General features: G+C 30.8%; 2 protein-coding genes across 2 annotated transcripts; one reads left to right on the top strand and one right to left on the bottom strand.

The window, feature by feature from the left end:
- The first annotated feature begins 1,817 nt into the window (after positions 1–1,817).
- LOC134684933 (uncharacterized) lies at positions 1,818–14,052 on the top strand. The gene is made up of 10 exons (XM_063544251.1): positions 1,818–2,255; positions 4,792–5,035; positions 5,432–5,583; positions 6,182–6,252; positions 7,497–7,583; positions 8,076–8,165; positions 9,217–10,191; positions 10,825–11,046; positions 11,737–11,885; positions 12,735–14,052. The coding sequence occupies exons 1-10, from the start codon at positions 2,237–2,239 to the stop codon at positions 14,050–14,052; spliced, it is 3,327 nt and encodes a 1,108-aa protein (XP_063400321.1). The 5' UTR covers positions 1,818–2,236.
- Positions 14,053–15,844: 1,792 nt separating this feature from the next.
- On the bottom strand, positions 15,845–20,761 carry LOC134684932 (E3 ubiquitin-protein ligase DZIP3-like). Its single transcript, XM_063544250.1, has 4 exons — positions 20,539–20,761; positions 18,999–19,228; positions 16,322–16,607; positions 15,845–15,861 (listed from the first exon to the last, which is right to left on the bottom strand). The coding sequence occupies exons 1-4, from the start codon at positions 20,759–20,761 to the stop codon at positions 15,845–15,847; spliced, it is 756 nt and encodes a 251-aa protein (XP_063400320.1).
- Positions 20,762–25,445: the final 4,684 nt, after the last annotated feature.

Here is a 25,445-nt window from a genome sequence, read left to right as displayed (position 1 = left end):
CACTTTTCCGGGTCAACAAAAAATTACCAGTTTTATCAGTAATACGAGTACACACAAATCACTTCCAACATTTTTTTTAGTATTTATTTCAAACAATTGATTGAAATATAAAACAAACAAAATTTTTAAAACCCTTTGCATTTCACTTTTAAAGGAAGAGCTGTCTCACCTCACTGGTACTACTCATACCACATCTTCATATAATTATTAAATAACAAGAACATATATCATTCCCGTTTTATTTGAAAAAAAATACTTAGAATAAATGTTACATAATAGTAATAAATGTCAGAGACATATAATCACAGAATATTAATAAACATCATGAACAAATAGTGTCTAACAGTTATTTGACAGATTCCTAAACATGACATTCTTTTACTTTTTGAATTACATGTATGTTGACAATTTGTAAATTTTACAGCATGCTCAGTTATTATTTACCATGTAGTTAAATGACAGATGTCAAAATATTATCCATATGTCAAGAGAGAGAGAGAGAGGAGAAATACAAAAGGCTCATGCAAACGCATAAGTTGAAAATATACCGACATAGCATGACAAAATTCACAAACAAACAAACAACAGCGCACAGAAAAACAAGAAAACTAACAATACTTTGAATTTTGAGAAAACAAATAAAATATTAGTAGTGCGAAACATTTGCTGTTCTTTTGTTTGGCATTTTTTTAAAGTAAAATGTGTGGAAAAAAAGCCATATAAACTATATATTTGCTAAGATCAAATTTTTTATACTAATACTTTCCTAATTTGACAATTTTGCCATGCTTTTTAAAATATAATCAAACGTATTGGTCATTGTTCTAATTTTTGAGTTACAAGGTGTCAAACATTGATGAATCGTTTAGCGAAAACAAATCAGGATCACAACCCAAGTTCGAGTGAAACATATCAACTAAAACAAACATTATCATTTATAAAAACAGACTATATGTTATCAACTTCCATATTCCGCATTTTGTACAGACAATGTTTAGACAAAAATGGTGATTCGAACATGGTTTTATGACAAAACATCCCGCTTATATGGCAATGTTAAAAATACCGCTAAAATGACAACATTACGTTTCAGATAAACTAAAGAAAACATGTGACAGAGAAAAACATAAATAAACAAAATTAGAGAACATGTTAAGAGACAGTGTCAGTAACTATCAATTATTACATTTGTTGCAATGAATTACATTGATTTCCCAGTTAGATAAAAACCGATAATTTCACATGTGAAATAAAAGTGGTTATTTCACTCTCTGACGTCATACAACAATAGGCGTTGTCAAGACGTCGATAACGTCGAAACAAAACATGCGTAGGAAAAACATATAGTTCCTTACATTTTGTACATTAATTTCGTAAAAAAAGCAATTTGACAATGTAATAAAAAGTATAACTAATCGCCGTATTTGAATATCAAAAATAAGACAACTTGTGACCAAACGCCGCTATGGATTAAACTCGTGCTGCGCACTCGTTTAATCCATGCGTCGTTCGGTCACGCGTTGTATTATTTTTTGATATTCAAATACGGCGATTAGTTATACTATAAGTATTGTCCATATTATGACCGGAAAGTGAAAAAAAATATTTCCTTTTGATGTTTTGATATATGGTAGCATATATGATTGGTAATTCATATACATGTTACTGAAGTTGTATATCCACTGTTTCCATGGTAACGGATAAACAATTTTGTTGAAAAATGTGAATTGTTACAGTATTGTGTTTTATTTTGATATAGATAACAAATAAAAAAAATATTGCTCAGGCTGATTGTATGTGACATTTTCAAGTGTTCATAGTGATTAATAGCCCAAAAATATGTGTTAATTTGTTGTTTGTTAGATAAAATGGTCCTTTTTGATTCGAAATCAGAATTTTTCTTGACTTCTGTGAAATGATAAAACTCAAAAACGCAACACAGTTGTGGAAATATTCGATATGTACTCCAAAATGAATAATTTGGACTAATAAGTTCAAAAATAAAAATTGGTAGCCAGCAACTAGAAAAGACAAAATTTGCTTCAGAACATAGTACTAAAAGTGCTTGTATTGAAGATGATTATCTCCCCTGATTGAACTCTTCGCCTAGAGATAAACTAAATGCACAGGAAGTTGACAAGATTGTCATTGTCAACAAGCAGACAAGCAGACGGTTTTGTTTTTCACACTCTGAAGCAATGATAATGTGGAACAGGAGGAGGAATCGTTATTAAACATGACAGAAAACAATGCCTGTAAGTTTCTTTAAAATTCATATTAACATTAAAAGTCTGTATAACATGTATACTATAACATGGTATTGGTAATAAAAAAGTTTCTCAAAAGATAGTTCTAAACTAATGACTGACTTTGTCCCTGAATATAATCATGATGTCATAATGAAGGTGATAACTGTTCCTTCAGTGTAAACAAGGGAGGATCCAACCATTTAAAAAAGGGGGGCCCAGCCCAGAGTAAAAGGGGTGTCCAACTATATGCTCCCATTCAAATGCATTCACCATTGATTGTCATAAAAAAAAGAGGGTTCCAAACCCCTGACCCCCCTATTGATCTGCCAATGGTAAGTTTTAGATAATATGTCAGATTATGGATGTTAGTAAACTTGGGGGGGGGGGGGGGTGATTTTGAAATCTCAAACAACAAACAAATATATTTTGTAAATTTATCATTCATAATTCAATTCAATATTTTATTGGAAAGAGCACAATAATGAGATTTATCATAGGAATCCTGACTCAAACTTTTTCTTTTAATATATATGTTATTTAAAGATGCCCACCCTATTTATTTAACGCAATATTTTTTTTATCATGTCTATGACCTATAATGGTTTACTTTACATTGACCTACATGTATAATGGATTACTTTTTCAAATTGTTATTTGGATGGAGAGTGGTCTCATTGGCACTCACACCATATCTTCCTATACCTATGAACATGATGAATTAAAAGGGCTTAAAAATAACAATCAGGTTTATCATTTTTGCATGCACATATGTTTATAATATAATATGAGACACATGCTGAGACTAAAGACTTCATGCATGCTTGTTATAACTTTTTGGTCTATAATGTAAATAATAGAAAAAAGCCAGGTCAAGGAGGACATCAACCCAATAACTCAATTAGGCAAAAAACATTTAGAGGTTGACTTGTCCAAATAATGATGACGTCTGGAAAGGCTATTTTTTTTCTGGGACGCCTTCCTACTCCCAGAAATTTTTTTAAAAAGCCTTGCCAGATGTCATAACTATTTGGACTAGAGGTTCACATAGCTGTTTAAACAATGGTTATTTTTTTACACTGTGCCTATGATGGTGATTATGTTTTCTGGTCTGTATGTATGTCTGTTAATTTGTAAGCCTGTACATATGTTAGATGCTCTGTTCCATATCAGGTTGAAGATTATTAGTTAAAGGTAAATTTACCCCCAAGTTGTGCATGTTGACTTGTAGTACAGTACACATGATCATTATAGTGTGAAATATTTAAATTTATTTAAGAATTGAATGCTTCTTTTTGTAACTTCATTTAGGATGTAAAAGTGTTGACCAAAGTACATTTTGTATGAAGTGTGTAAGCTCTTCATTCCAAAATTTGGGCACAGTCAAAGCTTTTACAACCCTATAAGTTACAAAAAGAAGCATGCAATTCTTATAATTACTTTTTTAAGCTAGGATAAAGAAACCACAAGTCATATCATTTTTTTTTTTATTTAATTCACCTGAGTGTGGACTTTATTGTGGGACCTTGTGTTATTATGACTGATATATGCTTTATTGTGTAATGCAATTGCTTGAGGAATAACAATCATGTGGTGTGCAGTTAGCCAATCAGAATAATGTATTATACTCATGATAATGAAACATGCATTACCAAAAATGCCCTAATTTCATTGTTATTGAAAGTATATAGTTCATGCCATTCTATTTTTATGCAAATTATCTAATTTGTCCATAGCTTACTGTTTAAAATACAAATATTATTATTATTCAATAGATCAAAAGGAAAAAGATACAAAAGGGAAATTCAAACTCATAAGTTGAAAATAAACCATGGCTTAAAAAGAAAGAGACAAACATAAGTACATAAAAAGCAACATAGAAAACTAAAGACTGAGCAACACAAACCCCACTAAATTTTGATGTGAAACTAGGTGCTCCAGAAGGGTAAGCAGATCCTGGTCCACATTTGCAGCAGTCGTGTTGCTTATATGAGTTCAAACTAGTTGATAAGTTACCTATTCTAATCATGAAGGGAAAACAATCTTAAATTGTTTCATCTACTGTAAATTCAGAAATTATTGCGAGGTTTTTATTATTGCGAATAATGCGACTGAGTTGTAAACGCAATAATTAAAACTCGCATTTTGTAAAATTTTAACTGAATTAAGCATGACTTTTCTCAAAATCGTAAAAATTAAAATCGCATTCAAGTGTAAAATGACAAAATCGCAAAAATAAATGCACGCAATAATTTCTGAATTTACAGTATATGATCTAGGTAGCAATTATAAATGTGATTATAATTGCCAATAAGACCAGCTTGTACAAATAACATAGAGTATAATTAATCAAATGAAATTCACTTGATATTGTCTTCAACAATGAGCAAAACACAATCATTTGACAATACTGTATTATAATATAGTAAAGTCTGCATAAAAGTTTGCTAAAAGGTGTAAAACAAATTATTATTAACCATTGTTAACTAAACTTCTCTTAAATACATTCACATTATGATATTCATACATGTATTTGTATTTACAGGCGAGTCACAATTTGTTTGCAGTTTTGTTAATTCAACAGTACAGCAGTGTGGCTTAATTGAATATAAAAAGACCTGGCCAAGTCGAATTCTTCCACTAACTTGTTGTAAAGATTCAGTGGACTCGCATCTTTACAAATATTCAATAAGTCGTAGGAGTATTGACAGTGAAAGTTCATTATTGAAGATAAGAGCTGGTCTTTTTGAGGAAGATGATGATACGCTAACTATATGCCCGAAACACAGGTACCTAGGCTACTTTTATTCTAAGAATAAGAATAACTTTCCAGAACTTGAGCCCTTGTCTATCCAAATTATGATTAATTTTCTAAAGTTGTAACTGCTGAAAATGTCAATTACCACATTCCTGATAGGATTTGTGCAATGACCCCATGTATATGAGAAAAAAAAATTGAGGTGTGCTATAAAGATTAGGGTAACTAGATCATTGTATTTATTTGAGTCTAAAAAATAAGTTGTTTTTAGAAGAAAAAAAGTCAATCCACCCTCAAATGAACAATCTGTACTGAAGTAATAACAAGATTTTTTCTGACTCGATATCATGGCTGTTTTTGTTGTGATTTTTACATAGAATTTATTGTTCTAGTAAGTTATTACCTTTTAATTTTTCAATTTTTAAAGGTTTGCTCTTGGTGTTGGTTGGAGACCAAGTACACTATGTTCCATAGGATGGAAATGTACAAACAGTAAGAGCAACTTGAAAGGCACTATCACAAAGGAGCAGTCTATTTTTCTCAAGAAATATCATCATGTCCTACTTGGAATTGGATCAGGTTTGTGCATGCTTACATGTATTTTGTTGCTGTTCCAATTGCCAGCTCATATATATGAATCAAATGTTCATGTGAGCTAGTACCAATAACTTGGTAGTCTGCATGTGACTCTTTGAACAAAAAATCTGATGTACATGTCATTTTGATCCTGATACAGACATACATTTGGTTATCAGAAATTGTGTCACTGAATACAATAAGCTACCCCAGCTAAATTAGACAGACCCCCAATAACAAATGTAAACACATACATCTAGACTAGAGGTAAACATACAATCTTCACCAAATTACACATTTCAACAATATGTCAGACATCATCCCAAGTCTATAAAAGTTGTACACAAAAAAATCTCCACAGGAAAAAATTTTAAGAACATAAAAGAATAAACATGCAAAAACTACTAACGATGTACCTAACTTGGGACATGCATATAAAAAAAATGAACCACCCGTTTTGTACTATCATTTATAAGCAAATTAGCCCAAGGAGCCAGGAGAAGTGAATCAGCCATATGATCATTCTTATTTTTTAAATGAAAATGAATGTCTTGAAATATGCTTTCTTGCTACAATTAAATTTTCAATTTCAATTTTACAGGGGTGTGTTCAAGATGCAGAAAAGAACTTGTTCAAAGAATGGCAGACAAGGAAAACAGAGTTGAACCAAATGTAAGTCAAAACAAGGATATGAAAATTTTCTTACCAGTATGTTCTATTCCTATCAAAAAAAAAAATTTAACGTTCTGTGCTCTTTTGCTTTAAATCAGTTCCTGTTAAGTCATTATTGCTTTTTAAGAAGAATTATCACCCAAAAAAATATTGGCCTACTTATGATTATTGGAAGCAACATAGATCTGTTTATCTGGAGTACTAGATTGATATTCAGGTTGCATTGGTAACTATGCCACCTATATTAGATTTGTACGTCTGCTCCTTCATATAATTTCCTACTAGATACGTGTGATAATGGAACATGTTTCAATTGTTTGACACAATGGGATACTGACTGAAGCACATTAAACTTTCTATACTGACAGGTTCATTTAACTCATTATTGCAATAGGGCTTAAGATAAAACCTTTACAGCTGATTTCCTAATGCTTGCAAAGTAAAACTTTGGTTGGCTTGCTTGCTTTGTTTGTATAATTGTTTATACAAGATTTGTAGACAAGATTGACATCTTATAACAATAAATTTATAGGCAAAGTTTAACCTGTAAATATCATATTCTAATATGATTGTACCATATACAAACAAAGCAATCGAGCTAACCAAAGTTTTGCTCTACTTGTATTAGGAAAATAGCTGTAATTTATAATTCAGCTGATAGCTAATATTTATTAAAGTATTGAAATTTATATTTACTTAAGATTTGAATTTCATTTGTTGATTTAGTTCAGAGCAGGATTCATAATAATATCCACTAACATCTTCTCGTCTAGATATGCATGTAATATTTTCCCATGGACTTTGAACATTAAATGGACAATGATTCATCTACCCACCCCTTATTATATACTAGTATTTACAGTTATTATAATAATTAAACCATTTTGTAAGACATTTCAGTCAATGACCTTCTTTGGTTTCTCTATTATCCTTCTATGTCACCTACATAGACATATGGCATAATGAAAATAAAAATATGCAGTATGTTTGCCAATGAGACAACTATCCACCAAAGTTCAATAACCGTATCACAGATGATATTAGATATGCAACTTATATTGTAACTTCCATACCCTTCCCTTTTCATGAATATGACCTACCAAATTAGACCATTTACCAAGTTTGTAATAAAAAGGAGAAAACCTATACGTTTAGTCAGCTATAAGTAATAATGGTCAGTTTAAAGTTGTAAAGATGAGATAAATGTGTGTGTTCATCTTTTTCACTCTGTTATCTTTTTTCAGCCTTCAAGTAGCATGAATAGTAATTGCAATGTTGAAGCTTCTGAGTCTACAAATGCTGAATTTATAATGGAAGAAACAAAAGAAGAGGCAAGTCTTTTATACAATTGTTTTAAGAACAATAGTATAATATATACATTCTGTAGTCCTGTAATCATAAAACCAAAGAGGTTACTCTATGTCTATATTCCACATGGTACACACATTATGTCCTGTAAAACTGATGATAACCATATTATATGGTAACATGCATTATGTGACTATTGCTGTGACTATTGCATGGCAATAGAAAGTCCCATACCGGGTAAAAAAAAAAGGCAGAACACTCATTATTTTAGTAAATTTTCTAAGTTAAAGGAACTTAACTCTGTACAAAATCATCAGACCGGAACAAAATTTCAAACTTGATCTCATGATAAACAAATATATACCAATTATCAAATCATTATCTTCAAGCATGAAGAAAAAAATTGTTAAAAACTTGTCAGACAAATAGACAGACAAACCTAAAGTCGCCTACTCTTCATCAGTAGGGACTAATAAAAATGATAAAATAGTTGTAAAGGTATTTTTCTTTTACAGATTTCACAAATTGATGGTTATGGTGAAGTCACACAATGCAAACAGACAGTACAGGGTGCAAAGAAAGCTGCATTTTTACAGATTGATGAGGTAATAGTCATCATATTCAATCACATTTTGGTAGTCTATATAATTATTTATAATAAACCATTTGATGGTAGACTGCTTGCAACTGTATACACCTGGTTGTCTCCTAAATGATTGAGATTTATACAGAAAGCAGCAATAGTTGAAATATTAGACTTGTGTCTTGCTGGTAACAAATTGCTATTGAAAAATTGTTCATGGTTATATAATTCGATAACTTTTTTCGCTCACCTGACCCACAGGCCAAGTAAGCTTATTTAGTCTATGGCCTTCATTATCCGTACTTGTTTTTCTTTGTTGTCCTCTGTTTATTATTTCTAACTATAAAAGATGGATGTCATTAATTCTATTCTAGTTGCAATGTTTGTAAGAGAGAGTCTATTACTAATTATGCACATAGAATTATTTGAGTGATGCAGGCTCTTTAGAGGCTCTATTTTTATAACAGATGAAATCAAATTAATGATTACAATCATATTTATAACTAGGCTTCAAATAAAAGACATGCCAAAAAAATCTCTAATTTATTTATAGTCATGGGGAGATAACTCTTAATTGATTGACTTTTTAAAAATTCAATTTCAATAATCAATGACATTTGTCTTTTCATTTATGACACAATATGCTCATTGGTTCAGACTGTAATGATAGTACTGTATATTTAAATTCATAATGGGTACTTATAATTGTAGGGTATGCAAATTTTATACATGTATATTTTGATATTGATTTACTTACTCTTCAACCATATGAAATGAAAATTTTCGTTTTCAATGTTTTCTAGTGTTTATTCAACTAAGAAACCATTAAATCATGTTTATCATATATATTTGAAACAAAACCACATATTTTAAGCAAATTGTATGTTGTGATAACATTTTCTGCTTCAAAACTATTTGATTAATCTTTAATGGGACATGCAATTATCAAAGTGGTTTGCAAGGCACTGAGTATGGGTTTTTTAATATTCAATTCTATCAGATATATTGACTTAAATTGTTTTTGAATTTGATACGTGTGAAATTGGAAATTAAATAATTTACATCTGTTTCAGGAAAATTTGCAAACAGACTGCCTTAGCATGGACAGCATGGACGACTGCATATCAGAATCTGTGTATTCACAGTCATCTCAATATTCAGAGTGGCAAGATTCACAGGAAAGTCCATCAAGAAAAAGGAAAATGTCACTGAATTCTTTTCTGGAAACAGTAGATATAAGTCCTGTGAAAAAAACGTTAACTGTTGACTTTGATCTTGCATCTGAGAGGACAAAAAATGATTATGTCGGGAAAGCAAAAAGAATAATGCACAGTGTACTTGGTATATTGGTTCCACAACAGGAATCACTATTTGAGGAGGTTCTATATGAATCTAATGCATACAAAGATCAGACTCTTGAGTCATTTTCAAAAGCATATAGCAGTATGTCAAGTTGGGGAACACAGAGACAAATTCTCTCTCTTCTAGTACAAGATTACAGTTACAATCAACTCAAAGACTATATTCCAGATTTGTCAAGATACAAATTTTCATCTGCTCGTAAACATGCTGAGGTTGTTGGTGTTGGCAAGCCAGTTTTACAGAAAAAACAATTTAGAGAAAAGGCTACTATTCAACAGATAGAAAACTTTTTAGAGTTCATACTTTCACCAGCTATAATGACTGATTCACCATTTGGAGAATGCACTTATAAAATCTCATCTGGTATTACACTCAAAGTTCCTAAGATTATTCTAAATAGTGTACGTACAAGAACAGTAACACTGTATTTAAAGTATTGTGAAGAAACCCAGAACGCTGATATTCTATCTGAAAGGACTTACATGAGACTGCTTGAAGCCATTGAGCCTAATGTGAGAAAGTCCATGAAAGGTTTAGACAATTTTGCTGCTGATGGTAGCCAGGCTTTCGATAACCTGAAAAGTGTGGTAATGACATTAGGAAAAGGAGGTAAAGGACAAGAATGGGCAGAAAAGATCAGCAAGCAGCTCATGGAAGGGAAGCAGTATTTAAAACTGCACTACAAGGTATTTCTATATTATGAACCCTTTCTATTTGTAATGTTACACTATTGTTTCAGAAAAGGGTAAAAGATTGGTGAATTACAAATAGTGATCATCATTAACATAATTTTGACCTGTCTGTCAGACCACTTGTCTTCAACCATTTTGTTTTGACCAGATAGGTTTTTGTATTAATAACCTTCATTTCTTGATGGATCTCGTTCAAATGTTGTATATATGTCATAATTGTAACTTATTTTTAAATGCAGTCAAACTTTTACAATAAATAAAGGACTGCCAGGTACATGTATGTTTCAATAAAAACAAATTATATGACACTCAGCTAATTAATGATTTGTCAGTAATTATTTAGTAAATAATTTGAGAATCTGGTTGATATTTTTATCATATTTCTTTGTGCATACCAAAATATAAGAAATTGTTGTATTTGTGTATACGAAATATAAAAAATGAAGATGTGGTAGGATTACCAATGAGACAACTCTCCTCAAGTGAAGACTGACACAAACAATTACATCTGTATCATGTGTATGTCACTGTACGTCCTTCAAAAGTGAGGCTTTTTTTAAACTTTCAGTCTCGTACTGCTTTACTATCTTTAAAGGTAAAGCTTACAGTATATTTTTTGTTTTTCAGTTACATGTTAGTTTGGACTCAGAAGTTCCTGATCATTGTGGCAGATTTGGCCTGTCATCTGAAGAAAACAGTTTCTGTAGTAAATGTACACATACCCATCATCTTTCTTGTAATGACTGTGAAGCTCTGACCACAACTTTGAAATTGATAGAGGATGCTGCAGATAGCATAACATATACAAACCAAGAACAACAAGATGACACAAAATACATTATTGTACAGGTATTTATTCAACAATATATAGGGCACTATTTGTTTTTTTTTTTTTATATTGGACAGTGTCTACACACTACATGCACTAGGATACATTTAAAAATGTAGCAAAAAAAAATGATAAATGTTCAAAATTATTTAGCCCCAACTACTAAAGACTTTTGCACATGCCCATATCATGTACACAATTTTAATCATAATCACAATCCCGAATAGCAGCATTAAATGATTTTTCATTCATTAAGAGTTTGGAACTTTGTTCAGCAAAATTTGTGAAAGAGAGTACAAATTTTGTGTAGCCAACTACTAGAGTTTTCTACCTAGATCCCTTAAACTTAAAAGGAAGACTGCACTTATGATGAAATTGTTTGCCTGATATTAAGGAATTGTTTGAGGTTTTTTTTCTTATTTGTCCAGATTTGAGAGGTAACTTTTCAGTAAATTGTAAAACTTATAGCTGACTATGCGGTATGGGCTTTGCTCATTGTTGAAGGCCGTACCGTGACCTATAGTTGTTAATGTTTGTGTCATTTTGATCTTTCGTGGTTAGTTGTTGTCTCATGAGCAATCATACCACATCTTCTTTTTTATATTTGATGTAATTGCAGTTACATAGTAAACATTCTACATTGATAAGTCATATATTTTGCAACCTGGCTATTTTGAGACTTTGACACATTTTTATTTATTTAATTACAGGGTATTAAAACAATTATAGAGTGGAAGAAACACATTGTGAGATCTGTCAACCAAGACAGGGCAAGGGGGAAAGTTTTAGACACATTGCAACCAAATGAAGCTTTAATTGAAAGAGACTGGGCAATGAAATTTCTTCCATTACAGTATAGGTATATAAATGTTTTATATATATATATGTGTGTTTTATTAAATTAAATGTATTTTAAATGAATTCATATTTGGTCTGCAACTAATGACAATGAAGAGTTGTAAATGTGGAACTGCCATAGAACTACTTCCTGTTTGCAAATACTTTTTTAGCCACATGATATAGACTATATTTTCACATTTCTTCTACAACTATAATTGCCATATTTTATGTAACAATTACATCAATATTTAGATAATCAGTCCAACAAGTTATAGATGCATACATAGTTTCATTATACAATCTACAATCTGACCAAAAAATGTGAGTTGGTCATAAAGATTTTATAGTGTTCTGTCTAGATAGAAAATGACTAGCCTTTGTGTATGTCTATATTTTTAGTTTCTGCATTTGAAAATCAATACTTTTCACACATTCTGTTTAAAAATAAGGAGATGTGATTAAATACTATCCAAATTAGATCAAAAGGACAAAGATGCTTACAGATACAGGTTACAGCCTTCAACAATGGACATAATCTATAATGTATTGTAAGCTAGAAAAGGGCTGGTATGACAATATGCAAAACAATGCAACAGAGAAAACTAACATGTACACATAATAAAAGAGAAAAAATAGCAGACATCAACCCAATCTTAGTTCACTGGATTACAGGTTCTCATTCTTGGACAGGCACAAAAACATATGACAGGACATGTGTTTTACAGTTTTGTGTGTGCTCAACCCCACCTATAAATATGCTAGCACAATATTTTTTTTAAATTGTTAAAGGCACCTTAACATACATATTTTACTTGAACACCCTGTGTTTGTGCTATTTTTTGTTTTTCAAAGTAAATTTATTTTTCAGAGAATCTCAGTCTAATTGGTTTGCCAAACGTGGTCTTTCCTGGCATGTCAGTGTCATAACATTCCAAGAAAAAGAAGGAAAAAACAGTTTGACAGTTCTGCACATCTTTGATACTGCTACGCAAGATGCTGTCACTTCTAATGCTATATTGAAAGACCTACTACACCATGTCAATTCCACTAACAACAACGTTGACACTCTGTATTTAAGATCGGACAATGCTGGATGTTACCATTCATCATATGGCATATTGTCAGTCACTGCTCTGAATGACAATCCGTACAATATAAAAGTAAATAGGATGGACTTTTCTGATCCACAAGGTGGAAAGTCAATTTGTGACAGAAAGGCTGCCCATGTCAAAGCATGCATAAGAAGATATGTAAATGAAGGCAATAATGTAATAACAGCTATAGAATTCAAGTCAGCTGTAGAAAAAACAATGAAAAATGTTAAAGTAGTTGTTGCATTGCCACCTAGTCCCATCAAAAGTTTAAAAACATCCAAGATTGAAAATATAAGTTTTATGTACAATTTTTTCTTTTCAAACAATGAAATTACAGCTTGGAAGCAATTTGAAATTGGCATTGGCAAATTTTTCTCTTCCAAATCTTTAAATGAAATTCCATCTATTGTTAAAAAATGTGAAAGTACTGTGATATGGAGAATCATTGCTCAATCATCCTTGAATACAAGCATTCCAGTACCTGTAACTAGAAATGAAGAGCTCGAAGAAGAAGACAACATTTGTAGTAATGTATTTACATGTCCTGAAGACGGTTGCATTGCAACATTTTTGAAATATGGACAATTATGTAACCACCTCGACAGAGGTAAACATACCTTCCCTAAGAATAATTTGAATATAAAGGAGCGTACACAAATCACACATGCTTCTTTAATGGAAAGCAAAAGTTCTGCTGAAAAAGTACTTCATTCTGGTACAACACATGCATTACAAGCAGAATCTACATTAAAGAAAGGATGGGCATTAAAGAATAAGCGAGAGGTAAAGAGATTTTCAAAAGAGCAAATAGAATACATGACAGAGAAATTTCAGTTTGGTGAATCTACTGGATATAAGTGTGACCCAGATGATGTGGCAAAAGAGATGAGACATGTAAAGAACAGTAAGGGCATCCGGAAATTTCAACTTGAACACTTTCTTTCTCCTTCTCAAATTGCTAGTTTTTTTAGCAGACTTTCACTAAAAAAAAGACAAGCATCAAATACTGTTTATGACGATTGTGATATGATAGCAGAAGAATCAAGAACTGAGATGTCTCAGCTAACTGTATTAGCAAATACTGTACAGTAAACATTTAACATTTTTGGTCTTTTTCCAATACCTCTGATCTGATTGATACATGTAGTTTAAATTTTTAAAAATCTTCTCTATAAATGCTTAAAAAATAATACTTTAGTTTGTTTGATGTAAGTTTAACATCAAGTAGCAAATATCTGATTTGAAACTTTCATCTTTTTTGTGAAAAGCTCTAGATCTGACATCAAAATATCCAGTACCACAGCTTTTTCCTATACATGTATTTTGAATATTAAAAAAAATCATACCCTTATATATATATATTTAACCAACAATAGACCTATATAGCATTATTTCACTTCTTCATGGAAAGATATCTAACAAATATCTGATGTAATTATCACTGAGGTTAAAATTGCAATTTTAGAAATATTCAGTTGAATAATTAGTAGATGATGAATTGACCAAAAACCTGATCAACTATCTGTAAAAAAATTACCTGCCCTTAAATATATTTAATACAAAGCTAATTCACTCCCACTATTATTATGAATACAAAAATGGAATAATACAGCCTTCAACAATAGACATGAGTTTACTAAATATATGAAGATCAAAACCATTTACATAAATTGTGAATGAACTAAGCAGAAACAACATTAAGTCCCAATTGATGTAAAACTGATGCTATTATATAGTATCATCTGATGATGCAATTTTAAGGTATTTATGTAATTTGATGTGTGATCAAGCTGGTTTTGGTAAAACAAATACATTTTTGTGCAATGAACACATGCCATGGCTTATTTTGTCTTGATTTTTAAAAGAAAGTGGTACAATCTCGTGTTTGTAAATTTTAGCATGGTTTTGTGAATATCAAAAAAGTTAATTGAGATAATGTGTACCTTCTGTGCTGACAATGATTGATAAAGTATGGACTTTCACAGCTAACCGTGTTGAAGAAAGATGTGCAGGTTGTTATTGATTGTGTTTACTGTTAATGGAATACAGGATTAAATGTGAACACCTTGTTTAATAATATTATAAAAAAAAATGGTGCAATTCCAAAGTGACATTAAAAGATTGAAAATTTTAGCAAACACTTTACTCTGTTGTTAAGGTAATTTAAATGTTGCTTAGTATTTCATTTTTGCTGCTTTCAGTGCAGATGTTATCTTCTGACATTGCATGTATATATTTTTTTTTAAACAACTATCATACCTTGCTACATGTATGTAAAAAAAAATGTGATTTTTTACCAAAAAACTTCTTTTACTGAACACCAATTATGTTGAAATGGAATATTTGTTATGGCTAAAAGGGCTGTTGGGTCATATTTTTTTTTTGTAGTATTGTTGTAATTCAATGTTGCTTGTAAATACTTTCTAGATACATGATAAAACATTTGAACATGACCAGAAATTAAAATTTAAGCAACATAGGCCTGGTTCAAAGGTAGTTTTTAATGTTGCTATGGTGTAAATCCAGTTGCTATGGGCTTTTTTTACTTGTGAAAATGACTGTTATCATATTGTCCTTGACCCTGTTATGTTTTCCATTTAAAATGTTTACTAAAATGACAAAAAAAATATTGTAGGTCATCACATTGTATCCAAATATTTCCTGATCAATTTGTGAAATTACCCAAAAAATGGAAATTTTTTGTTAAATTTTTTTTTCTTTTAGATCATGGGCTACCAAATTTTATTTGATAAGTTGATAGTACAGCTAATTTGCTTCAAGAAAATGTGTTTTAGAAAAGTCAGCTCTGTTGCGTTTTTAAGCAGGGGACTTGAACAATTGTAACGCATTTTTCTTGATTTTTAACCGAAAACACATGTTTTCTTCAAGTTACCATAGCAACTACAAAATAATATATAAAGTTACAACTGGCATATTGTTATTTGTTATAATTGATCATATCCTTATGGGAATTATTGAAAATAAATATTATCTACAGTTTCTTTGTTGTTTTGACATGCTTAAATGCCATATTTTTGATGATTTTCCCAAAGTTATAGACTATATAGCATGCTATATGAGCTTAGTTACTATGGAAACAGTTTAAGTACGATATTTGCACAAATATGGTAAAAAATGTTTTTTAGGTTATATTTCCTATGATTTAGCATAGTTTTTATGTGAATTAAAAAAAATCACATTCCTTATGAAGCTAAGTGCTTACTGACTTGGCCTAAAACAATATGTACACCACAGAATAACAACGTCACCTCCAGTACAGCACACCGGGATAAAAAACAAAGAAGAATTATGAACTGTTCGTTACACAATTGTATGAAAATTATAAGCCTCATAGATTTACCTCTTACATTCCAAGGCACTGTATCCTGCTGATAGGACGTCACTGTTTTTTGAAGCTTTACATGCGAATGCTGCACTTCTTCACAGTTTTCTTGTAATAATTCATATGACGTCTTCATTTCTTTTTCAGACGACTGCAAATATTCAACTGATGCCTTCAATTCTCTGATTTCATCAGATGAATGTCTGATGGCGTTCATTATTTCATGGCTGGTCTGATCTAGATGTTTGATTTTCAACTGTTCACAATCCTTTTTCATTTTCTGCCCTCCAAATCTACCAAGGGCCTGAAAAAACACAAAAGTACTAACACTATTTTCGGGTAAAGTTAGATATTTGCGGTCTAAAATGTTAAAGAAAAATGAAGAGATATTTATTTATATTACACAATTTTTTATATAAATAAATAATAAACTCCGACGAAAATTCGAAAAAGAAAATCCCTAACAAATGGTTAAATCAAAAGCCAAAACACATTAAACAGGTGGATAACAACTGTCAAACTCCTGACTTGGTACAGATATTTTCTTATGTGCAAAATGGTTGATTACACCTGGTTTCAAAGCTAGCTAAACCTCTCATTTTTATGACGGTCGTATCAAATTTCTTTATATTCACAATGCTGTGTGAACATAACAAACAGACACAATAGGTGAAAATTTCAATAATACAGCAGCCACATTGTGCTATCATTATAATCACAAAACAACATACACACATGTCACAAAGAAGCACAAAACGGCATACAGACCAAGCGTATAAGAAAAGAAAAAGACGAGAATACCCAATGTTACTATTGTACAATAGTACAATGACGGAATATTTAAGTATAGAGCCACGTCATATACATGTATATAACGAAAGAAAAATAAAAAGGAATATAGACAAAGAAGCACATTTCACAAATGAAAGACGACCTACAACAGAGTTATCGAGGTAACACCAAAAGGCATATAGACAACGCACATTAGCAAACTAAAAGACAAGAATACGAATATCATAAACAATAGTATCAGATTATCTTATTTGACAAAGATGCACAAAAAGGCATATATTAATAGTTATCAAAGATACCAGGATTATAATTAAGTAAGCCAGACGCGCGTTCCGTCTACATAAAGACTCACCAGTGACGCTCAAATCAAGATAGTTATAGAGCCAAACAAATACAAAGTTAAAGAGCATTGAGGACACACAATTCAATAAAGTTGTACCAAATACGACTTGCTAGATCAACATGGCTCAAACGTTCAATCGCGCACATGACGTCAGAATCTAAACTTCACCCAGGTTGAACTAATTGTGCCCCTTTTCTTGTAGACTACTTTCTTTTATTATGAGGCTGGCTGCAAACAGGAATATCTTAGGTAGAAAAAAGTTTGCAATATCCTTTAATTTTCCATTCCGTTAAAAAGATGATGTTATCACTAAATAATTAAAAATTCGGTGACTAAAGTGAACGCATCTTTTCCATCGAACTAGAGATACAGGATTCATTTAAGTCTACCTCACATTTTGACTTAAATTGAGCAATCGACAATGACGGTAGGTTGACAAAAAATTACGACAAAAGAGAGGATTTCAGCTTCTCATTTGTGAACTTACTACTTCTATGTAGCAACATTCCATCAGCGACTGCATACGAAATATATATCTCCCAATTGTTACGATAATCACGGGCCTATATTTTCAATCATTACTTTCTTGATAGAGGGTTGCTGCTGACGAGACAGCTATTAAACAAAAAGTACTAAACGGTGAAGTTGAAATCATTCCTTCGTATTTTTTACGGACGCCATCATGGTTGATTGTTATAGAATAGCCGTTTCATGGATGATATGAGATATGTTTCTTATATCGTTACCACAATCCCGTTCCCTTTTTACGAATTTGATCTACCGAATTAGACTATGTACCGGGTTTGTAATATCTTGAGCAACACGACGGGTGCCACATGTGGAGCATGATCTGCCTATCCCCCCTGATCAACCCTATCATGTTTTGACGAGGATCGTGCTGATTAGTCTTTAGTTTTTAATGTTGTGTCTGGTATCTTTCGCACCTGTTGCATATTATATGAATCTTTATTTCACAGATAGAAAAGTGAAAAGGTATGAATTGGAATGGGTAATGTATTATTATTAATGTATGTGCCTGTCCCAAGTCAGGAGCCTGTAATTCAGTGGTTGTCGTTTGTTTTTTTGTATTACATATTTGTTTTTCGTTCATTTTTTTTCTTAAATAAGGCCGTTAGTTTTCTCGTTTGCATTGTTTTACATTGTCTTATCGGGGCCTTTTATAGCTGACTATGTGGTATGGGCTTTGCCCATTGTTGAATGCCGTACGGTGACCTACAGTTGTTAATGTCTGTGTCTTTTGTGGATAGTTGTCTCATTGGCAATCATACCACATCTTCTTTTTTATATAATGAGACAACAACCCGAACAAAGAATCAGAAAACAGCCAAAGTCACCAAATGGTCTTCAACATAGCTAGAAAATCACAGAAGCAGAGACGGACCATATCCGGTCCTTAATAAAAATGTGTACTAGTTCAGTAAAAATGGACGTCCTATTAAACCCCAAAACATTATAACGAACTAAAATTAAAATCACCAGATATAAGTGATTACAAAAGGCAAAGTAACCATTTTTTATACAAAAAATAGCATTACATACACTAGTTATATCAATCCATGCAGTATTGAAGAATGTAGTGTCTATTTTCCCATTATCTAGATGAGCCAAGTAGTTCCTGTAATACTTAATTCTTGACAAATCAGCACCTAGCGTGACTTCAGCTGTTTGTGGTAAACAGTCATATCCACCAACAGGAGGAATTATAGGAGTCAAATGTCGAAGTAATGTTATCATTAACGTGACGTCAAACGTTTTTGAATCGGGAACATCTAAAAATAAGTGAGCGGACAAATTTAAAACAAATACTTAAGGGTGATGTTTGTCTAGTTGGGGTTAACAAAACATGTTCTGGAGGTACTTAATAAGAATCGTCCTAAACATATATATCTGAAACACAGTCATAAATAGTAAAATGAAACCATTCATCCCTACAAAGTGTAATTATATAAGAATATTGAAATAGAATAGACTCTCAACTCTACTTACTCATACTTACATGTACATATTTTTTAATTCTATAAATTCAACGTTACACAGGTTGGGAACAACCCCTCAACATGGTAATAAAAGCATCTCTCCCCAGAGGGATATATTTGTTAAAATTGGATTTTAATCAGGAAGATGACAAAAGAGTATTTTCTATGTATTTTTGCCATAACCCATAGCATTATAGGTATCTTTTATCACACTTTTCAAAAATCAAGATGCGCATTTTTGTGCCTAGGAATAATTTTGTGCCCAACAATAAAAGGGATAATTGACCTTTCACATTTATGCCTTACAATAGAAATCAGGATGCCCATTGAAACATCATCATCGTCAATGTTCACGGATTAATTTAGTTTTTTTAATTTTCTTCATGACACAAATTCCTCAAGGGGTGAAATCATGAATGTGACTCAAACCAACCAGTTAACAGTTATTTATGATGAATAGCACACTGATGAGAAAACATTGTCTGTCTTAGATTAAAAGTGATTTTTAAATATTAGAATCAAATGGAAACTATTGAATTTTGTCACTTGGGAATACATTTAACTATTTTCAGCATATTGTCATGTGTAAGCAATAACAAGAAATCACAATTATGACAAAAAGCAACGTTTGGTACAAAAACAAACATTCAGCTTTCTATACATTTCTAGTTAGACACACCTGTTCGAGGTGTTAGTAAGAAAGTCCATGAATAATTAATCCAAGATTTTTAAAGCCTGTCATTTGTGAAAAAGATCTATTGAAAATCTAGATTCGAACAATATGCATACCTTCAGTATATGTATCTTTATCCTGCATATCATGAAATGACTTTAAGAGGCTGTTTTGTGGAACAAACAATATAACTTGCATGTTTAATTTTGACGAAGATGAGCAATCTGTATTTTTTGGCAAGAAAAAAATCGTGACTTTTCATCTACTTTATCACGAATAATCTGCATAGTATAAAGGTTTTTATTATTTATGTAGATAGTTTGTTGTTCTTTTGATGTTTTACACGTGTGTCCATTTTTTCAAACACATCTCTTTTCTTAAAAGGATGTCGTGGTAATAGGCGATTTCATTGAGCAGAATAAAAGCCTACCTGGATATTTTGGAAACAGGAGATTCCACTGAGACTGGTTTATTATGTGCTTTGTTTTAAGTTCTTTCAGTTTGGTATACTCTTTTTTTATTGAGGCACCCAGGCATATTGGTGCAAATTCACTATCAAACAAAGCTCTTACACCACGTGGTGAAACCCCAGTGATTAACAAACTCATTCTCACATAGTTTTCTTCATCAGTTGACAGGTACGCCTCAGCCATTTCAGTTACTTTATATCAACGCAATATTGCCTCTCAGAAAGATTCGTGTATTATGCCAAATCCCAGAACCTGAAATGTAAGATATTAAATAGTGTACCGTATATCTGAAGTATTGTGTACTTTACTACTGTATATCTCAAGATCTGTGTTTGTTTTCAAGTACCGGTATATACCAACAAAAAAGAAATTTAAATGAAACTTATCTTATCAAAGTCGAAAACATCACTTCATTTCACAAACAAAACTATGTCTGAAATAATTTCAAACATCCTTTTTAATTTTAAGTCTGAGGACAAAAATTAAGTCATTTTAAGTAAATTGCATATGAGAACAAAATGGATAGCTGTTTTTAACGTGTATCATTAAAACATGAACTGTAAGCTAACTGATATAAAAGGTTACGTTTCCATTAACACATTAACAGTTAAATCTCCGAAAAGATCGATTCAATGTTCACAAACATTACATGTATTCCAAACGCTAAATCTCACAAATGTCTTTTAGTTCTTTCTTGTCATTACTATATAAATGATGAACATGTAAAAGGACAAGGTATTACAAGGCCTATTTTTGTTACATTTCATCAAAGGGAATATTTTCACATAATAAGTAGCTTTCCAAAATAGAATTTGAAAAATAAGAAAATAGGGGGAGGGCAAAAACAGGCATTATCGCACCTTGACCTTTATGCATATTGTGTGACTATTGAGCATAGTCACTTTTCTTTAATGAGGGTCGAAAGATACCAGAGGGACATTCAAACTCAGAAATCGAAAATAAACGGACAACGCCATTGCTGAAAAAGAAACAGACAAACAGACAAAAAAGGACACCAAACACAACATAGAAAAATAAAGACTAAAAAACACGAACCCCACAAAAAACCGAGGTGATCTTATATGCTTCTTAAGTGTAAACGGATCCTGCTCACATGTGGTACCCGTCGTATTATAACTTAAAATAATCAGCTAATGGTGTTAACTGCACACTAAAAAAAAATTACTTAGTAATTTTTCTTTACTCATTTTGAGTAATTATGTTACTTACATATTTACTTACTATTACTTACAATTACTTACTTTTACTTAGTTTTACTAAATATTCTGAAGAAATTACTTGTAATTACTTAATTTATTTATTTTTTACTTGATTTAAGTAATCCAAATAGTTTTAAGTAAAAATTGATTACTTGAATTTAGTAAAACTATTTCAAAAATTACTTAGTAATTCATTTTTACTTAAATGCAGTAAATGATTTACTAAAATTACTTCTAATTACTAGGTAGGATTAGATAGGTTAATTAAAATGATTACTATATAATTTTACTCTATATATTTACAACTTCTGAATTGAATATTGCGTCTAGATAAGATTTCAATTTGATTGATATCAATTTTGGTGTTTGGTATCTAGCCATTTGCTGTAATGATGTCTTTATTGTGAGTTTAGCTCTTGTTTATTGATTTCTTAATACAAATTGCTAAGTATTATTTGTTGTAAAAATTCAAGAATTACAATGTATTTGACGTGTATACATCTGTATATCACACACACAAAAATATTACTAAGTAATTATATTTTACTTGAATTAAGTATTCTTTTTTATTACTCATTACTAGGAATTACTTAGTATAAGAATTACTAGTCACTACTTAACCTATTTTCATATCAAAATATCCTCAAATCTATGTTTAATATAATTTCATAATGTAAAATGACTTAGTTTTACTAAAATAGAAAAAATAACTATTTATTATAAATGTACAAAATTGTACAATATTCCCTGTATTTTTAATAAGTAGTTTTTGATTTGAGACTGAAAAAATATTCGGCCAATCCGAATTAAGGTTTCATTTGACTTTGGTTAGCTATTTTTGAAAATTGGCTGGAGCTCATTCAGTTTTGAATTTGAACAAAAGTTTACAGAGTTTGTTGAAATACTTACACGAGTTACACAAATGAAAGGTAAGGAGACCCTTACAAAAAGGACACTTTGTGGGTTTTCATGTTTCTGGCTACTCTTTGTGTACTTATTCATTTAAATGAAAATGTAACACAAAGAGATGCTGGGGAGATTGCCCATGTTAACTTACAACAAACAAGAGAAATGGATTATAACAAAGGATATAGTATATTATCATTCTTTAAAAAGGTATGTTACTATTTCAAATTATATACATTTATAATAAAACAGTGTAGAATTTTTTATTTCCAGCTATAAATATATTATAAATAAGTGCCTATAAATAGAAACACATGGCACACAAATCTATGGGAGTGTGGATTAATCAGTAGAGATATAATTTACTCTTAAATTGTTCTTGAATAAATATTTCATTGATTAGATTTTGTTTTCTTGAACTAGTGTACTTTAAGCAGATTAATTTAAATTATAATTACTTGAATTATTATTTTGAATTACTAAGATTTTTATTAAGAATGACTTAAAATTATTACTAAGAATTACTTAAAATTATTACTATGAATTACTTAAAATTATTATTAAGGATTACTTACAATTATTACTTAGGATTACTAAAAGTTAATCTTAGAATTACTAGAAATTATTACTAAGGATTACTTGAAATTATTATTTAGAATTACTTGTAATTACTTATTCTTTTACTGAGATTTACTTGAGATTATTACTAAGGATTACTTGAAATTGCTTGAATTATTACTGTGAATTACTTGACGTTTTACTGTGAATTACTTACAATTACTTGATATAATACTAGTATTTACTTGTAATAAATACTTGAAATTACTTAAAATATTACTTAGAATTACTTATGTTGATTATTTTGTTTACTGAATTGGATTACTTGAAATTACTTAACATTACCAATAATTACTATCAATGATCAATAATTTTGACAGATTCAATTACTTGAATCAAGTAATTGAATTACTTTTTTTTGGTAATTCCTAGTAATTTTTTTTTTGAGTGTGTAATTGTGAATTAGCGAATCCTGTCTATGAAATTTTGTTTCTATACTTGATAAAACAAATACAAAATTTCCATACAATTACGACATAAAGGCTATGTACAAAAAACAAGCAGTGCTACCTTCATATGATTTTAAGCAACAAATCCTGATTTTTTATAGAATAAGACGATCGTGCAACAAATTAAAACACTTTTTACAAATTAAAGTAAATTCCATAGTGTTCCATTTTTAAAGCCACACCATGAAATATTCTCTACATTCGCTTTTTTTGGTTGAAGTTTTTTTTTTCAAATTTATCAGACATGTACAAAAAGTCTTTAAAAATTTCTGATGTTAGAGTTTGATACAAGATAAGGACATATGACGTCAAACTGAAATTTGCTAAAGACTAGATCAAACATTTCGCAGAATTCAAATCAACACATTGAAAGTGTTCATATAAGATGAATAGGTTCAAGAACTCGGATATCGCTGAATATCAACTCTCGTTACTTTATTTAAGAAGGCTTGTTTATTATTATATAGAAAATAACCAACTCGAGTTGATATCATGCGATATCCCATTCTCACTCGTTATGAAAACTATAATTACAAGTGGAGTATTCAAGATTTTAGAAAATACTAGTTTTGAATATAATTCGAAATATTGGGTCATGGTAAATTGTGCTGCAGTCCTTTAAGCAAAGATTGGATAAATGTTTGCCCAATGGTACAATCAAGAAAAATTCGATCGAATATCGAATTCCAAGTAAAATTCAAATTGGTTAATCCTTTGGCAAAATCAAAAGCTCAAACACTTCAAACGAATGGAAGGAGCTGCTGTCACATTCCCGGTGTATTACAGATACTTTTTCATGGTGGATAAAATCTGGTTTATAGCTAGCTAAATATCTAGCTTATATGCAATTGCATCAAATTGCACGATATTAAGAAAAAGTAAGAACACAACAAACAGACATAATAAATATAAAAGTTAAGGATACAACATTGTGTCTTAATCTTAATCAGAATGAAAACAAACAAATATGTAAAATAAGAAAAACTAAATGCAATATAGACAAAAAACATCAGCAAAAATGAAAGCCATAAATTTGAATACAAACAAATGACAATAGCACAACATTATAATGGCGGGATGCACACCCACGCCAAAAGGATATTATCAATACTGGACTGAACAGTTAAGGTTAATAATTTACAAAGACGAACAAGAACACTATAACATGCAATTAGATAATAAGTAACGCAAGCTACTAGAATATAAGGACCATTATGTATCATTTGTGAAATTGATAAAGAATATTTATCAACAAGGTCAATGTATATACGTATATTTAAACTTGTTTTAAGACGAGGCGCTCTCTGTCATATTCCTAGTTCGTTTACATTCTGCTCTGACACTGGTGACGTTTTATAAACCTAATTATCAGCTGTAAGCTTTTAAAAACCGAATAAGTTGGAAAGCGTAAATATGCAAGTGAAGTTGATATTTCGCTTTTAATCTGGGGAAAAGTGATAATTTAAAACAAAACAAAAACGTCTTGTTTGTCACTGGTTCTGATACTAAGCTTATTGGTTATCCATATTTGAGGTATAGTCTAAAATCAGGGAGAAAAGCCGCGTCTGGTTTTTGTGTTTTTAATTCTATTAATAGAAAATATATATCAAAATAACTCAATCAGAAAAATTTGGATTGTTAATGAAAAGAAAGAAAAAAGAAAATTCAATACAC

The sequence above is a fragment of the Mytilus trossulus genome, chromosome 9, assembly GCF_036588685.1.
Source record: "Mytilus trossulus isolate FHL-02 chromosome 9, PNRI_Mtr1.1.1.hap1, whole genome shotgun sequence".
Taxonomy (NCBI): Eukaryota; Metazoa; Mollusca; class Bivalvia; order Mytilida; family Mytilidae; genus Mytilus; species Mytilus trossulus.
The sequence above is the reverse complement of the archived record's forward strand: the minus strand, read 5'-3'. Positions and strand labels throughout refer to the sequence as shown.

Excerpts from the sequence above, each read along its gene's own strand:
- LOC134684933 (XM_063544251.1), top strand. Across the intron at positions 7,584-8,075 it reads TGGAAGAAACAAAAGAAGAG|ATTTCACAAATTGATGGTTA; the intron begins GCAAGTCTTTTA and ends TTTCTTTTACAG. Across the intron at positions 11,047-11,736 it reads CAAAATACATTATTGTACAG|GGTATTAAAACAATTATAGA; the intron begins GTATTTATTCAA and ends ATTTAATTACAG.
- LOC134684932 (XM_063544250.1), bottom strand. The coding sequence starts at position 20,761 with ATGGCTGAGGCGTACCTGTCAACTGATGAAGAAAACTATGTGAGAATG. Across the intron at positions 19,229-20,538 it reads CCTGTTTCCAAAATATCCAG|ATGTTCCCGATTCAAAAACG; the intron begins GTAGGCTTTTAT and ends ACTTATTTTTAG. Across the intron at positions 16,608-18,998 it reads CATGGATTGATATAACTAGT|GCCCTTGGTAGATTTGGAGG; the intron begins GTATGTAATGCT and ends GTGTTTTTTCAG.